This window comes from Nicotiana attenuata, unplaced genomic scaffold, assembly GCF_001879085.1.
Source record: "Nicotiana attenuata strain UT unplaced genomic scaffold, NIATTr2, whole genome shotgun sequence".
Lineage (NCBI taxonomy): Eukaryota > Viridiplantae > Streptophyta > Magnoliopsida > Solanales > Solanaceae > Nicotiana > Nicotiana attenuata.
The window spans coordinates 37,760-54,619 of record NW_017673229.1 but is presented as its reverse complement, the minus strand read 5'-3'; the positions used below and the strand labels follow the sequence as shown (position 1 = coordinate 54,619).

General features: G+C 42.0%; 1 protein-coding gene across 2 annotated transcripts; it reads right to left on the bottom strand.

Moving 5' to 3' along the window:
• Positions 1-10,337: 10,337 nt before the first annotated feature.
• On the bottom strand, positions 10,338-15,466 carry LOC109215782 (autophagy-related protein 101-like). 2 transcript variants are annotated; one of them, XM_019379890.1, is made up of 7 exons: positions 15,347-15,466; positions 15,217-15,253; positions 14,249-14,334; positions 13,015-13,110; positions 12,542-12,704; positions 12,276-12,438; positions 10,338-10,725 (listed from the first exon to the last, which is right to left on the bottom strand). In XM_019379890.1, exons 1-7 carry the CDS (start codon positions 15,377-15,379, stop codon positions 10,527-10,529), a joined length of 777 nt encoding a protein of 258 aa, XP_019235435.1. In that variant the 5' UTR covers positions 15,380-15,466; the 3' UTR covers positions 10,338-10,526. The 2 variants fall into 2 exon arrangements, with proteins under 2 accessions (XP_019235435.1, XP_019235436.1); XM_019379891.1 differs by having other exon boundaries at positions 10,338-10,733; positions 15,347-15,463.
• Positions 15,467-16,860: the final 1,394 nt, after the last annotated feature.

The window sequence follows — 16,860 nt, the reverse complement described above, 5'->3', positions numbered from 1 at the left end:
TGGGGAAAATGATAGAAAATCTATAATTAAGCATTGGGTATGAATTCTTTAGCATTTATTGGTGTTGTGAAATCAATTTGGACTAGATACGAGTTATTTGGAGGCGAATTCTAAAGGAAAAGCGGTGTTTGAGGCTTGAGTTGACCGTGGAAGTTCGAGGTATGTGTTTGGTCTAACCTTAGCTTGAGGGATTAGGGGTCGAGTCCTATTTGCTATGTGTTATTTGTTGAGTACGACGTATAGGCATGGTGACGAGTATCTATACGTTGGTGTCAAGCATGCCCGTGAGTCTTAAATTCAAATCGTTGTGTTCCTAACAAGTACTACAAATGCTTAAGTTGCTAATTCTCTGTGTTGGACAAGAGTTATGATTAATCTCGTGAAAATTGCTTATGGCTGAATATTGGTTCTAGACGTGGTTTCTGTTGTGAAGTTAAATGTTGAAACAAGTTTGGTTATAGCTGATTCCCTTACCGGGATGTATTTACTTCTTACTGTCGATTCCCTTGCCGGGATGTTGTTGTTTCCTTATTGTTCCCTTGCCAGGACTCTTTTGTGATTGGTGTTGAACAATATATTTGGATCTGGTTGCATGCCGCAATAATACTATGATTGGATCGGGTTGCACGCCGCAACAATACTATATTTGGGTCGGGTTGCACGCCGCAACAATACTATATTTGGATGGGGTTGCACGCCACAAGAATATTATATTTGGATCGGGTTGCACGTTGCAACAATGTTTATATATATGATTTGGATCGGGTTGCGCGCCGCAACATTAAAGGATAAAAGTGGTTATTGTTTTGTTACGGTTCCCTTATTCTTTCGGCTGCGAATTTTAAATCATTCTTTAAGCTTTTTCTCCTGAGTTATTGATGGTAAATGATAACCCCCCACATCATGTTTCCCCCTCCCATTGTTAAGTACATTTCTGCTTTATTTTCCACGGTATATGATATAATTGCACAGGTTTATTTGGTAGTCTGGTCCTAGCCTTGTCACTACTTCGCCGAGGTTAGGCTAGGCACTTACCAGCACATGGCGTCAGTTGTGCTGATACTACACTCTGCACTCTTTTGTACAAATCCCGGTGCTTTAGCTTACGGACCGCAGTGAGATTGATGCTTCTTGATCATCAGGCGACCCGAGATAGTCCTGCAGGCGTCCGCAGGCCTTGGCGTCTCCTTCTATCTTTATTCCTGTATCTTTCATGTATTTCCAGAGACAGTGTTGTATTATTTCTTTCAGACCTTTATTTGTAGCACTCCTAGATAGTCTGTGAAGTTGTGACACCAGTCTTGGGTAGATTTGTTATGGATTGGCATTAACAGTATTATTAAAACTTGCAATTTGGTCTTCCGCCTATTTAAATTCTGTTGTTATTTAATTGTTGGTTCTTAATTGTTATCGGATTAAAAAAAATAGAAACAAGGTAAATAGTTCAATTGGTTGGCTTGCCTAACTTTCACGAGTAGGCGCCATCACAACTCTCGAGGGTGGGAAATCCGGATCGTGATAAGTTGGCATCAGAGCTCTAGGTTACATGGGTCTCACATCTCACAGACAAGCTTAGTAGAGTCTGATGTATCGGTACGGAGACGTCTGTATTTATCCCCCAGAGGCTACAGAGTTAGGAATAACTTCACATTTATTCTTTCTTGTCGTGCGGTTTGGTTTCTCAATGTTAATTGAATTTCTACTCTGTTCTTTTGCAGATGGCGAGAACACGCGTTTCCTCATCCACCGATCAGCAGCCCGAGCCTCCAGCAGCAGCTCCCACGAGGGGTAGAGGGCGAGGCCGAGGCCGTGCTAGAGGCCGAGGTAGGGGCAGAGCTCAGCCCAGAGCAACAGCACCAGTGAAGAGCCTCAGGTTGACTTTGATGATGAGGTTCCGGCCCAGGCAGTACCGGTGGGCCCAACTGAGATCCCAGAGGGGTTCATTGCTACCCAGTACTCCAGGATGCTGTGGTCCGTCTAGTGGGCCTTATGGAGAGTGTCACCCGGGCAGGCTTGCTTCCTGTAGCACCAACCATCTCTCAGGCTGGAGGAGGAGCCCAGACTCCTGCTACTCGCACTCCGGAGCAGATGGCTCCCCAGTTTCAGACTCCAGCAGCTCACCCAGTTGGAGCAGTTCAGCCGGGTGTGGTAGCTCAGATCGGTGATGGAGCAGCTATGTCTGCCGATGCTTTGTGGAGATTGGACAGGTTCACCAAGCTCTTCACTACTACTTTCAGCGGTGCATCTTCTGAGGATCCGCAGGATTATCTAGACAGCTGTCATGAGGTTCTCAGGAGCATGTGGATAGTGGAGACCAATGGGGTCGACTTTGCTACTTTCCGCTTGTCTGGATCCGCCAAGACTTGGTGGAGAGATTATTGTTTGGCTAGACCAGCCGGATCACCAGCTTTGACTTGGGAGCAGTTTACTCAGCTATTTCTGGAGAAGTTTCTCCCCATCACTCAGAGAGAGGTCTATCGGAGGCAGTTTGAGCATCTCCAGCAGGGTTCTATGACTGTTACTCAGTATGAGACCAGATTCATCGACTTGGCCCGTCATGCTCTTATCATACTTCCCACCGAGAGAGAGAGGGTGAGGATGTTCATTGAGGGACTTATTCAGCCTATTCGACTTCAGATGGCCAAGGAGACAGGGAGTGAGATTTCTTTTCAGGAGGCAGCCAATGTGGCCAGGAGAGTTGAGATGGTTTTATCGCAGGGGGATGGTCAGGGGTCTGACAAGAGGCCTCGTCATTCAGGCAGATTCAGTGGTGCCTCGTCTGGAGGCATGGATTCGTATGGTAGAGGCCATCTTCCTAGGCCTTTTCAGTCAGCACTTCAGGTTTCTCACGGTGCTTCAGGTGGTCGTGGCTCTCATATGCAGTATTCTGATCAGCAGTCCTACAGTGCACCACCAGCTCCTATCAGTGCATCGCCGCTCCAGAGTTTTCGGGGTGTTCATTCAGGTCGCCAGGGTCAGTCTCAGTTTCCTCATCCGCAACACTCAAGTGGATGCTGTGAGTACGGTGAGTATGGTCATATTCGGAGGGCTTATCCGAGGTTGGTGGGTACTCAGTCGCAGTAGCAGGGTTCCCATGCTATGGTTCAGGCGCCGGGTGTTCCACAGCCCGCTCAGCCAGCTAGAGGTGGAGGTAGAGGTGCTAGAGGTGGAATTAGAGGTATTAGAGGTGGAGGTCAGGCAGCTAGAGGTGGAGGCCAGCCAGTAGCAGGCTGTCCCAGGGATGTAGTTCAGGGTGGAAGGGCTCAGCCCCAATGTTATGCTCTTCCATCCAGGCCTGAGGCTAAGGCTTCCGATGCAGTTATCACAGGTACTGTTCTGGTTTGTAGTAGAGATGCTTCAGTCCTATTTGATCCAGGGTCTACATACTCCTATGTGTCATCTTATTTTGCACCGTATCTGGTCATGCCTAGTGATTCTTTGAGTGCTCCTGTATATGTGTCTACACCGGTGGGTGATAAACTACTATGGTAGATCGAGTCCATCATTCGTGTATAGTGGTGATTGGGGGTCTTGAGACTCGTGTAGATTTGTTACTTCTGGACAGGTTGATTTTGATGTCATATTGGGGATGGACTGGTTATCACCTTACCATGCTATCTTGGACTGTCATGCCAAGACTGTGACCTTAGCCTTGCCGGGTCTACCTAGTTTGGAGTGGAGAGGGATTCCTGGTCATTCTACCCGTAGTGTTATCTCATATATGAAGGCTCGGCGTATGGTCGAGAAGGGGTGTTTGGCCTATTTGGCATATGTTCGCGATTCTAGTGCCGGGGTTCCTTCTATTAATTCTGTGCCCGTTGTTCGTGAGTTTCCTGAGGTATTTCCTTCAGACCTGCCGGGCATGCCACCCGACAGGGATATTGACTTCTGCATTGATTTGGCTCCGGGCACTCAGCCCATTTCTATTCCGCCGTATCATATGGCCCCGCCTGATTTGAAAGAATTGAAGAAGCAGTTGCAAGACTTTCTTGAGAAAGGCTTCATTAGACCTAGTGTCTCGCCTTAGGGTGCGCCAGTGTTGTTTGTTAAGAAGAAGGATGGATCGATGCGAATGTGTATAGATTACCGGCAGCTGAACAAGGTTACAATCAAGAATAAGTATCCATTGCCGAGGATTGATGATTTTGTTTGATCAGCTTCAGGGTGCCAAGATATTTTTGAAGATTGACTTGAGATCTGTCTACCATCAGTTGAGGATTAGGGCCTCCGATGTCCCTAAGATAGCTTTCCGCACTCGGTACGGGCATTATGAGTTCTTGGTAATGTCATTCGGGTTGACAAATGCCCCAGCGGCTTTCATGGACTTGATGAACCGAGTGTTCAGGCCTTACTTGGATTCATTCGTGATAGTCTTCATTGACAATATTTTGATCTATTCCCGCAGCCGGGAGGAGCATGAGCAGCATCTTAGAGTGGTTCTTCAGACTTTGAGGGACAGTCAGTTGTATGCCATGTTTTCGAAGTGCGAGTTTTGGTTGAGTTTAGTTGCATTCTTGGGTCATGTTGTCTCAGCAGAGGGTATTCAGGTTGATCCGAACAAGATAGAGGCGGTCAAGAACTGGCCTAGACCCGCATCAGCTACAGATATTCGGAGTTTCTTGGGTTTGACAGGATACTATCGTCGGTTTGTGGAGGGGTTTTTGTCTATTGCAGCCCCGATGACTAGGTTGACCCAGAAGGGTGCCCAGTTCAGGTGGTCGGACGAGTGCGAGGCGAGCTTCCATAAGCTCAAGACAGCTTTGACTACGGCGCCAGTGTTGGTTTTGCCCACAGGTTCAGGGCCATATACAGTTTATTGTGATGCATCTCGTGTTGGGCTTGGTGCGGTGTTGATGCAGGATGGCAAGGTCATTGCTTATGCTTCACGTCAGTTGAAGATTCATGAGAAGAACTATCCAGTCCATGATTTGGAGTTAGCAGCCATTGTTCATGCGCTGAAGATTTGGAGGCATTATCCGTATGGCATGGCATATGAGGTGTTCACGGATCACAAGAGTTTGCAATACTTGTTCAAGCAGAATGAGTTAAATCTGAGGCAGAGAAGGTGGTTGGAGATGTTAAAAGACTATGATATCACAATTTTATATCATCCGGAAAAGGCCAATGTGGTGGCCGATGCTTTGAGTAGGAAGTCAGCCAGTATGGGCAGTCTTGCTTATATTCCGGTCGGTGAGAGACCGCTTGCTTTGGATGTTCAGGCTTTGGCCAATCAGTTCGTGAGGTTGGATGTTTCTGAGCCCAGCCATATGTTAGCTTGCACAGTACTCGTTCTTCATTATTGGAGCGTATCCGAGATCGGCAGTATTATGATCCTCATTTGTGTGTCCTTAGAGACACGGTACAGCACGGAGGTGTCAAGCAGGTTACCTTAGGAGATGATGGAGTTCTGAGATCGCAGGGTCGAGTTTGTGTGCCTAATGTGGATGGACTCCGAGAGTTGATTTTAGAGGAGGCCCATAGTTCTCGGTACTCTATTCATCGAGGTGCCGTAAAGATGTATCAGGATTTGCGGCAGCATTATTGGTGGAAGAGAATGAAGAAGGACATTGTCGCATATGTGGCTCGGTGTTTGAATTGTCAGTAGGTTAAGTACGAGCATCAGAGGCCTAGTGGTCTGTTCCAAAAGATTGAGATGCCTGAGTGGAAGTGGGAGCGTATCACTATAGACTTCGTATTTGGACTCCTATGGACTCAGAGGAAGTTTGATGCAGTGTGGGTTATTGTTGATAGGCTGACAAAGTCAGCACATTTCATTCCTGTGGCAGTCTCCTATTAGTCCGAGAGGTTAGCTGAGATCTATATTCGGGAGATTGTTCGTCTTCATGGTGTGCCCGTGTCTATCATTTTGGATCGAGGTACGCAGTTTACCTCACATTTCTGGAGAGTAGTTCAGCAAGAGTTGGGCACACGGGTTAAGTTGAGCACAACGTTTCATCCTCAGACGCACGGGCAGTCCGAGCGGACCATTCAGATTTTGGAGGATATGCTCCGAGCTTGTGTCATTGACTTTGGAGGCTTGTGGATCAGTTTTTGCCTTTAGCAGAGTTTGCCTACAACAACAGCTACCAGTTGAGTATCCAGATGGCTCCTTATGAGGCTTTGTATGGTAGGCGGTGCCGGTCGCCGGTTGGATGGTTTTAGCCGGGAGAGGCTCGGTTGTTGGGTACGGATCTAGTGCGGGATGCCTTGGACAAGGTCAGGATCATTCAGGATATGTTCAGCTCAGTCCAGGCAAAAGAGTTATGCCGACCGTAAGGTTCGTGATTTCGCATTCATGGTCGGTGAGCGGGTATTGCTTCCGGTGTCGCCTATGAAGGGCGTGATGAGATTTGGGAAGAGGGGCAAGCTTAGCCCTAGGTTCATTAGCCCATTTGAGATTCTTGATCGAGTGGGAGAGGTGGCTTACAGACTTGCGTTGCCGCCGAGTCATGTGTCCATGCTTCGGAAGTATCACGGCGATCCAGCCCACGTGTTAGATTTCAGCACTGTCCAGTTGGACACGGACTTGTCTTTGAGGATGAGCCGGTAGCTATTCTAGACCGGCAGGTTCGTCAGTTGAGATCGAAGAGTTTTCCTTCTGTTCGTGTTCAGTGGAGAGGTCAGCCTGCTGAGGCATCGACCTGGGAGTCCGAGTCCGATATGCGGAGCCGTTATCCCCATCTTTTTCCCGACTCAGGTACTTCCTTCTTATGTCCGTTCGAGGACGAACGATTGTTTTAGAGGTGGAGGATGTGATGACCCAAAAGGTCATCAGTTGGTTTAGAAATAAATTCAGTGTTCCTAGGCCTTAAAACCTCCTTTTTGTCTCACCTCGATTTGCGTGCGTGGTCCGAACTTATATCCGGAAAGCCTTCTATGTGAAAATATGAGAAATAGAAATTCCTAGAGTTAAAATTTGATTATGATTGACTTTAGTCAACATTATGAGCAAACAGACCCGGATCTGTGTTTCGACGATCCCGGGAGGTCCGTAGGAAAATATGGGACTTGGGCGTATGTTCGGTATCGAATACCGAGGTCCCAAGTCCGAGAAATAAATTTTTAAAGAAAATTGTTTTTCGGAAAATATATGAGTTTTTAGAAATGAAATGTGTTTGAAATTTGATGGTATCGGGCCCGTATTTCGGTTCCGGAGCCCGGTACAGGCCTTATATGTGGTTTTAGTCGAGCCTGTGAAATTCAGTAAAAAACGGAAGTCGTTTGATGTGATTCTTACCCGTAGTTGTAAAATTTGATACTTTGAAAGTTTTGAGGTTTTTCTTAGATTTCTATGCTAAATTCGTTGTTAAAGATGTTATTTTGGCGATTTGATCGTACGGATAAGTTCATATGATGTTTTTCAGTTAGTATACATGTTTGGTTTGAGCCCAAGGGCTCGGGTGAGTTTAGGATAGGTTTCGGAAGGTTTTAAACTTAGAAAAAGTTGCAGGTTTTCAGTTTCTGGTGTTCTGGAACTTTGTTCTTCGCGTTCGCGGAAGGACTCTCGCGAACGCGGAGGGTAAGTCAGGCTGAAGGAATTTTTCTTCTACGCGAACGCGAGACAACGGGTCGCGAACGTGAAGCTTTGAGGGGTGCTACCCTTCGCGAACGCGGACCTGCTATCGCGAACGTGAAGGTCTTTGGGCCTGGGCAGGGGGAAGGCGATTTTTTTCTACGCGAACGCGGCCACTGGCCCGCGAACGCGAAGGCTCGAGGAGTCAAAGCTCCGCGAATGCGAGCCACTGTACGCGAACGCGAAGGCTAATTGGCCTAACCCTTCGCGAACGCGATGAAGGCTTGCCCAGTGATTTTAAAATAGAAGCAAAAACAGGCAGAACCCATTTACTTCATATTTTCGAAATTTGGGAGCATTGAGGCGATTTTCAAAGAACAATTTCTTCCCCAAAACATTGATATATGACTTTAAACCTTTCTCTTTCGATTTCCCATTGCATTTCATCAGTTTTCACCTTAAAATCTAGGGGTTTTATGGTAGAAATTAGGAATTTGGGTAGAGTAAGGGCTTTTGATTAATTGGGGATTTAGACCTCATTTTGGGGTCGGATTTCGAAACTAATTGCATATTTGGGCTCGTGGGAGAACGGGTGATCGGGTTTTGGTCCGATCCTCGAGTTTTGACCAAGCGGGCCCGGGATAAATTTTTGACTTTTTGGGAAAATGATAGAAAACCTATAATTAAGCATTGGGTATGAAGTCTTTAGCATTTATTGATGTTGTGAAATCAATTTGGACTAGATACGAGTTATTTGGAGGCGATTTCTAAGGAAAAAGTGATGTTTGAGGCTTGAGTTGGCCGTGGAAGTTCGAGGTAAGTGTTTGGTCTAACCTTAGCTTGAGGGATTAGGGGTCGAGTCCTATTTGCTATGTGTTATTTGTTGAGTACGACGTATAGGCATGGTGACGAGTATCTATACGTTGGTATCAAGCATGCTCGTGAGTCTTAAACTAAAATCGCTGTGTTCCTAACAAGTACTACAAATGCTTAAGTTGTTGATTCTCAGTGTTGGACAAGAGTTATGATTAATCTCGTGAGAATTTCTTATGGTTGAATATTGGTTCTAGACGAGGTTTTTGTTGTGAAGTTAAATGTTGAAACAAGTTTGGTTATAGCTGATTCCCTTGCCGGGATGTATTTACTTCTTACTGTCGATTTCCTTGCCGGGATATTGTTGTTTCCTTATTGTTCCCTTGCCGGGACTCTTTTGTGATTGGTGTTGAACAATATATTTGGATCGGGTTGCACGCCGCAACAATACTATGATTGGATCGGGTTGCACACCGCAACAATACTATATTTGGGTCGGATTGCACGCCGCAATAATACTATATTTCGATCGGTTTGCACGCCGCAATAATATTATATTTGGATCGGGTTGCACGCCGCAACAGTGTTTATATATATGATTTGGATCGGGTTGCGCTCCGCAACATTAAAGGATAAAAGTGGTTATTGTTTTGTTACGGTTTCCTTATTCTTTCGGCTGCGAATTTTAAATCATTCTTTAAGCTTTTTCTCCTGAGTTGTTGATGGTAAATGATATCCCCCCGCATCATGTTTCCCCCTCCCATTCTTAACTGTACATTTCTGCTTTATTTTCAACGGTATATGATATAATTGCACAGGTTTATTTGGTAGTCTAGTCCTAGCCTCGTCACTACTTCGCCGAGGTTAGGCTAGGCACTTACCAGCACATGGGGTCGGTTGTGCTGAACTACACTATGCACTCTTTTGTGTAGATCCCGGTGCTTTGGCTTACGGACCGCAGTGAGATTGCTACTTCTTGATCATCAGGCGACCCGAGGTAGTTCTGCAGGCGTCCGCAGGCCTTAGCGTCTCCTTCTATCTTTATTCTTGTTTCTTTCATGTATTTCCAGAGAGAGCGTTGTATTATTTCTTTCAGACCTTTATTTGTAGCACTCCTATATAGTCTGTGAAGTTGTGACACCAATCTTGGGTAGATTTGTTATGGATTGACATTAGCAGTATTATTAAAACTTGCAATTTAGTCTTCCGCCTATTTAAATTCTGTTGTTATTTAATTGTTGGTTCTTAATTGTTATCGGATTAAAAAAAAATGAAAACAAGGTAAATAGTTAAATTGGTTGGCTTGCCTAGCTTTCACGAGTAGGCGCCATTACGACTCCCGAGGGTGGAAAATTCGGGTCGTGACAGTGATTTGGACTAGTTTTGTATTAAAATTCATAATTAAATCGAGTTCAAAAATTCTTCTGTGACACATGTATCACGCATGTATCTCAAACACAGGTATACATGGATGTACATGTGATACACAATTGATACAAATATGATACAAAAATGATACACAGTGTGATACACATCTTTTTTTCATGTTCAGTTTTTACTTCGAATTTCAATTCAAACCACCTCAAAACTTCACCAAATCATTCCAAAACTAAAATTCAAGCTCCTTAAGAAGTATCCAATCTATTTTAATAACACCCACTCAAAAGAAGCAAAAAGATGACATTTTTTTTGCTACAAATAGCTAATTGGCTAATATTAATATTATTTTATGAATTGCCTAATTTTTGTAATGAGCTACTTATAAATGGACATAGCCGGTAGTTTCCCATTTATTTATGGAATAGAAAATTAAGGAGCGGACCCGGAGCATATCAGCAAGTCCCTATCACAAACATCAGACAATAACCAAATACAAACAATGGCCTAAAGGAAGAGGAGCCAAGGGTGCAACTGGAAACTGCAGACGACCATGTCCATTTTGATTTCGACCAAAGAGCATTTGCAATAGGAAAAACAAACAATAAAATAATAAAAGGAGAAACACCACAAAGGACGAAGAGAAAGTATTTCGCTAAATTATCAAAATGTGGTTAAAGTTTCATCATGTATTGATTTCTTTACTCCATAGCTAATCTGAGAGTTACATACAGAGAAATAGTAAGTAACACGAGAAAGGAGAACAACTGTAATTTGGACAAGTATGGTATGTACATATGGTTTTTCATTTCATTCAGTTGTCTTAGTCGTCTGAAGCCTCCCATTTACAACTTTTGGCCAGAATATTCACATTGTTAGACATCGGATGACAAGCATTGTACCTCACCAACCAAGAAGAAAAAGAGAACCAGTCCCCATTTACGGCACTGCCAGTCAGCTGAGCATGTTTGGATGCCCTGTCTGGAGCATTCTCTTGAGCATTTCCATCCCAAAAGCAGAATCTGATGAACTAAAAGAAGGCAATACATAACTTAGCTAGATTGGAATCATCTTTATAATTTTTCACACACACACACAAACAAACAAAAAAGCTTTGCGTTTATGTATCCGCTTCAATTGAACTCAACTTTCCACTAGTTTATCAGCAGTACACAAACTGCATCTAGCCTCCAAAAGTACTTTTGACTTCCCCCAAGTAGCTTAAATCAGAGGCTTGATAAGATGTCACATTGTCACTATATTTTTACTAAGTCGATCTTCTAATTTCTATTTTACACAAACTTTGTTGAGGAATGAGGATAACAAGTCTTCTTGATTACAATGAGGACGGTTGGCAGGAGAGAATAACATTCACCACAGTTTCATCAACTAGATAAGTTGTCTCTGTAATTGTGGCAAACACAAAGTTGAGGATAGTTTCAATATAAGAGTAAAAATGTAGTAACACCGTATCATACTATTCACAGGATTGAGTCAATCCAGCAATCTAGGGCCTTGTTTGGAACCTCAGTAGTCATTGATGGCTAATTTCCACATGTTTTGTGATGTAATTTGCGATCTGATTTTTAGATTTCAGCAAAAAATAGCAAAAGGAACAAGTCTCTAAATATTTGGGTCCCCTAAAAAATCCAAAATTGCGGCAAGAGGAAGTAAGTCAATAAAAACTATTAAATAAAAAGAAGAAAAACGAATCCTGGATGTGTTTGATTCACAGAAGGCATCATAGCAAGTATAGAAGCTATGAACTAAAGCCCGAATGCTTTATATCCTAAAAGAATGTAAATTTATATCCTGATTCACTTAAGCCTCTAGAGCATAGAACTATAAACAAAATGTAGCACGATTGCCAGCCTTAAGATGTATAGGTGGATGAACAAAATATAGCACAGTTGCATATCTTAAGATGTATAGATGAGAACATATGAAAAACATAATACCACAACTACAGTGTAAATTGAAAGCCCAAAACTGGTCATGAAGTTTACCTTAGTGAAAAACTGACTCATCTAAGAAGTGGCGTGATATCTATTCAAGGTAAATCTAGGAGAAGACGAACACGAAGATTACATGGAACAAAAGATGAGATAATTTCAACGAAGCTGATATTTCCACTTTATTTAAGGGGGGGAACTGATATTGAACTCATAAATCTTTGTCCCCGTGAAACTATGATATTTAAGGGGTCAGGAGATTTTTGGAGAAAAGGTCAAGGATATCGAATAAGCTGATAACCTTTTCCCAATGCCTAAAAGTAGAGTAAAGAGAAACTAGTCACAAAGGTCATTACAACAAAAGGCAAATTATAATTTCTGGAAGAAATATTCATGCTAGTAACATCTGCATCATAGTCATAATTCCTATCAACGCTAATTAGAAACAAACAAATGTAAGAAAACAGAAGTGCTACAGCAGTGAACTGAACAGTGACAGCTTTATGTATAGCCCACATAATAGCTTGCACAGCCAAACTTAGCAAAGGCATTTTCCTTGACCAGCGATAACTACCAAAAATAAGTCAATGTTGATAACTCAGACAAACAAAGAAAATTACCTTGAGATAGTGATTTCAAAGGGAAATGAGACACCTTCAATATTCGGTACTGAGGGAATATGGTCCTTCTTTTCATTTCCAAATTTGATGATCTGAAACAGAACTTCACGAAGAGATGATTCCAGTCCTGAGCGCTGAGCATTCCTCTCCTCAGATGCACTCTCTGTTATAATAGATAGACAAAGAAGGTTATAACTCTATTCAAAAATGTAAAAACTGGGGCATTTGTGAAACTAGAAGGCAAAGAAAAAAAGACAAGATAGCACCTCCCGGGTTAACAACTTTGGGGTGATGAGACTTGCCAGAATCTGCTTTTGGATGATGAGCCACACTCAAATTTACATACCAGTGTTCCCAGTAGTGACGTTCAACTTTGTTTGTGAACCATGTGGCCTGTTTGTTTTTTACTTCATAGAAGGACAAGCAGATCTGCATCATTTTGACATTCCAATAGGAAATTCCATTAGCCACTACTAAATCCAACAGCAACTAAGTTGCAAAAAGTCTATGAGTAAGAAGGCATAACTGAAGTAATATACAGCCTGTTTTGGAAGTAAATAATACGAAATAAAAGACTCTAAGATATCATGAGAAAATCTCAGGAGGAATACGCACATTTAAAGAAAAACAGAGATCAATAGTGAAGTAAAAAAAGAAAAAAACGAAAAGAATATTGAGCAAGCATACTAAATGGCCAAGACAGACAAGTTACCACCCAAACAGACAAGTTATCACAAACCTGGTGTTTCCGGTTGGGGTGCTTCTCCACCCTATCAATGAACTGGGTAATCTTCTCATCAATTTTCCTCTCAACTTCAACATCACCACACTGCACCTGCTTAATTTAACATGAAAACAAGAAGAAACTAAAAATCATGTCAGTAAATATTGGCAATATCTTGGAATAGACCCACCAGNNTTACCCCCCCTACCCCCCCCACCCCCCCCCCTTCCCCAAAATGGAAAAAGAGGAGAAACTTAAAACTGAAAAAACAATCACTTATGATACCACTCTAGTTCTGACTATAACACCAACTTCTTGTCTTAGTTTAATGTGTTATAATTGACATTGTCCATATTAGCCAGTAGTTAGTTTTAACTTCACTGTGAGTTTGTATCATCTTGAATCTTACCCAGTCTTTATTAACTTCTGCTTTCTTAGAAACTTATTTACATTTGATTTCAATTAATTATAGTCCCCACAGAGTTCATAAAATCTATGTGCGAAAAAGAATCTAATGAATAAGTGAACTAACAGAAATGGATTCACATTTCGTACTTTGTTGATTCTTGCCTATGAAATTTTAAAAGAACAGAGTAGATGTAGTCAACATTTTTTCAGCATCAAAACATCAACTCAACCAACAGCAGTAGTCCAATGATTTGCTTTGACACTCCATTCAAAATTTTAGGGGGCAAATTACAGAACACTTCAAAATAAAACATTTTCAGAAAATAGTCATAAGGAAACAAAGACAGAAATGAAAAGGCAGATATCTGTAGTATTGTTAATAGATGGCATGTCCTTTGATTATGACGACCCAACTATACTGGATTAGTTCTTTATCCTAATTAAGCATCACCAAAACTTGCAATGGAGATGCTTACAACATTTGCCAATTTGATTCTACAATAAGATCATAATATGTAGGGAACCTCAGGGGGGAGAGAAAAGCAAACATTTTATGAAAACACAACAACTGAAAGAAATTGCATTGACTCAAGTATCAGTATCATAAAGCAACATTTATGTGAAAAACCTATTGTACCAAGAGCATAGAAGTGGTCTATTCCTTTACAAAGTGCACAACTTCATCTGACACATCTTTGAATCAATCAAGACTCCTGGGAAATAACACATGTTCCGGATTCTTTGTTACTACCAACAATTGATCCATACACAACACTAAGGAGGACGAAGAAAGAGATAAATACATTCAACCTAGTTTTTTGAAAGTTGAGAAATTACTTACATATGTAATGTCAAAAAGTTCCAAATCAATCTCCTTTGGCTGCACCAAACCTAATGCTCTATGGAACACGATTGTATGAAAAATGCCTGCAGCCATTTTCACCTTTCTATTCTTTAGGAAGAACTACACAAGGATCCTTAGTAAAATAAAAAAGCATTATGAATTCCGGGATTGCAATATGAAAATATGAAACCAATCAGAAACCGGAACCAGCCCCCCACGCCCACATTTTGTCCACAGCGTTATCTTGTAGAATGATGAACAAACAAATAATGTAAACACTCTCTTCGGTCACGTGCTAAAGTTAAACACTCAACTTCAGTCTCTAGATTTTGTACTGTTAGAGATCTTACCTAAGGCAACTCGCGGTATATGATTCTAATGTATTTGTTAAATTACTCTATTTTCTGTTACGCCAGTGTAGGAAAGCGAAATATTTGTATTCATAACGTTTATGATTTTCTCCCACACTATAGTTTTATGACCATGTCTAGTGAATTACTGCAGTTATATGATAAATGCTCTAGAGTTATAATAGTATGCCATATTTTCCTAATTTTGTCACAATAAGAGTATCTAATAACTTTCCTTTGGTTTGATCATCAAGAAAAGTAGTTTTTCTTCTCTCGACGCTCTTTCAGCCACAAGTGAACTTCCAACTTCAATGGAAATAATCATGGCGCAATTCCAGAAATTAGGTCTAGTGACTAGGTTATATAATTCATCAGGTATACAGTAAAATTAAATAATGCGAAACAAATCTGAGGAGATCACAGATGAAACTTCTTAGTCCAACACGCCATGACATGAACTTATCGAAATTTACGCATATTAATGGCCTAATTGCAATAATATTCTTACTCGCAGACACAATAAGCTGGAAAATAATGGCGGATTAATTGTATGCATAATCAAAAGAAATCAGAATAATTACAAAACAGAGCAGCCAATTCAAGTAGATAACTCACATCGTAGAACTTCTCGTATCTCAAATTGATCCACATCCTTCAATCGAAATCATTGCAAAGTCAAAACTACAATGGAGGTCGAAGTCAAAATTCACTACATAATCAATATCAGAGGAAAGCAAAAGCGTACCAGTTCTTTCAGCTGGAAAATTTCACAATTCATGATTCTTTGCCTGGAGTTTTGGGTGAAGTTGTTAGTTCCGGTGCAGGTGGCTTCTGCTTGGCAGTTGTAAGTTATTTTTGTTTATAATCCAGTACTGGCGGTTTTACCCGATTAAATTTCACTCAAGTCCCTGGTATTTCTACATTTGTAGTTTCACTTCCTCAATTTTTTTTTTTTTGGTGGGGGTGGTTGATTTCGTCTGACTCATCACGTTTCTTGCTTCCTCTTTGTTTACCCTCAAATTCGGATAACAAATAAACTTATATTGTGATTTTAAGGATATGTGATTTCGTCAAATACCAACTGATAAGCAACAAAGTAAATGAATAAATTAGAGAATAAAATAAATCAAACTAGTATGCTAGCCATGTCTCGACCTCGACTCGAGATAGTCTCGAGGTGGAACATTAAGAACAGTAAAAGATAAAGCAACTCTGATGAACACTAAGTGAAATAGCAGGAAAGTAACAAGTGTGTATATTCTTATCAGTGAACCATGATGATTACAAATAAATGGGATCCCTCTTTATATAATAGAGGAGTCCTAAATAAGGTACACTTCTAATTATAGTAGGAAACCATATTAACATTTGATTAACCGCCGTGAATTGATTCGTTCCGAGATTCACGCCATGAACCTCGACCAATCATGGATATCTCGCCGTTTCCGTTATCAAGCTATATCGATGTCACTCGGAGTCTGTCGCTTTATGGCCGCGATTGACGTCGACCTTGGTCCGAAAAGAGGCTTCGATTCCGGACTCGACGTCCTAGCTCCTTGACGCGGCATTCCCATCTCGAGCAAAGGATGAAATCGTGTAGCCCCGATTTTTACCGTATGCAGATAGTCCCCTCGTTTCTTAGAGTAAAATGATAAGAAACGACTTGAGCCTCGATTTTCTGGAGACCCCGATAATGATGTCATCTCCATGATGTAAGCGATTGAGGTGACCGAAACATCCCGTCGATACAGTTCCCCAAACCATTAATGATTGTCAATGGACGGTCGGCCACTAGCACCACCGAACCGTCGCCATAAATCTATAAATATAGGGTCTTTGGTTGAATCAAAATTTTACTTTCACCTTCACCAAGTTTTCTAAGTTTCTTACTATCTCCATCTCTTCTCTTTCACCACCCATTGAGTCAACTTTGTTAGTATCAAGAACACCAAGTTTCACCTCTTTCCGCTTCCTTCTACCTGAATCAATGGTGAAAACTTCCAACCGTCCCACAAAAGGACAAAGCCTCTTCATCGCGGTCGATCGGTGATAAAACGCCGGTGGAGCCACGCATCGAACAGTGCATTCCCGGGTCATGCGACCTTTCTTCTGATTACAAAATTGAAAACCCTCTTCGGTCCCTGACCGATGTGAGCCCATGTCGAGGTATATATGCTCGATAACCGAAGGTGACCTCGAGCAGGTGAAAAAGGACTGCCACTGGGAAAATGCAGAGGTGGTGGTTCCTACCCCCGAGGA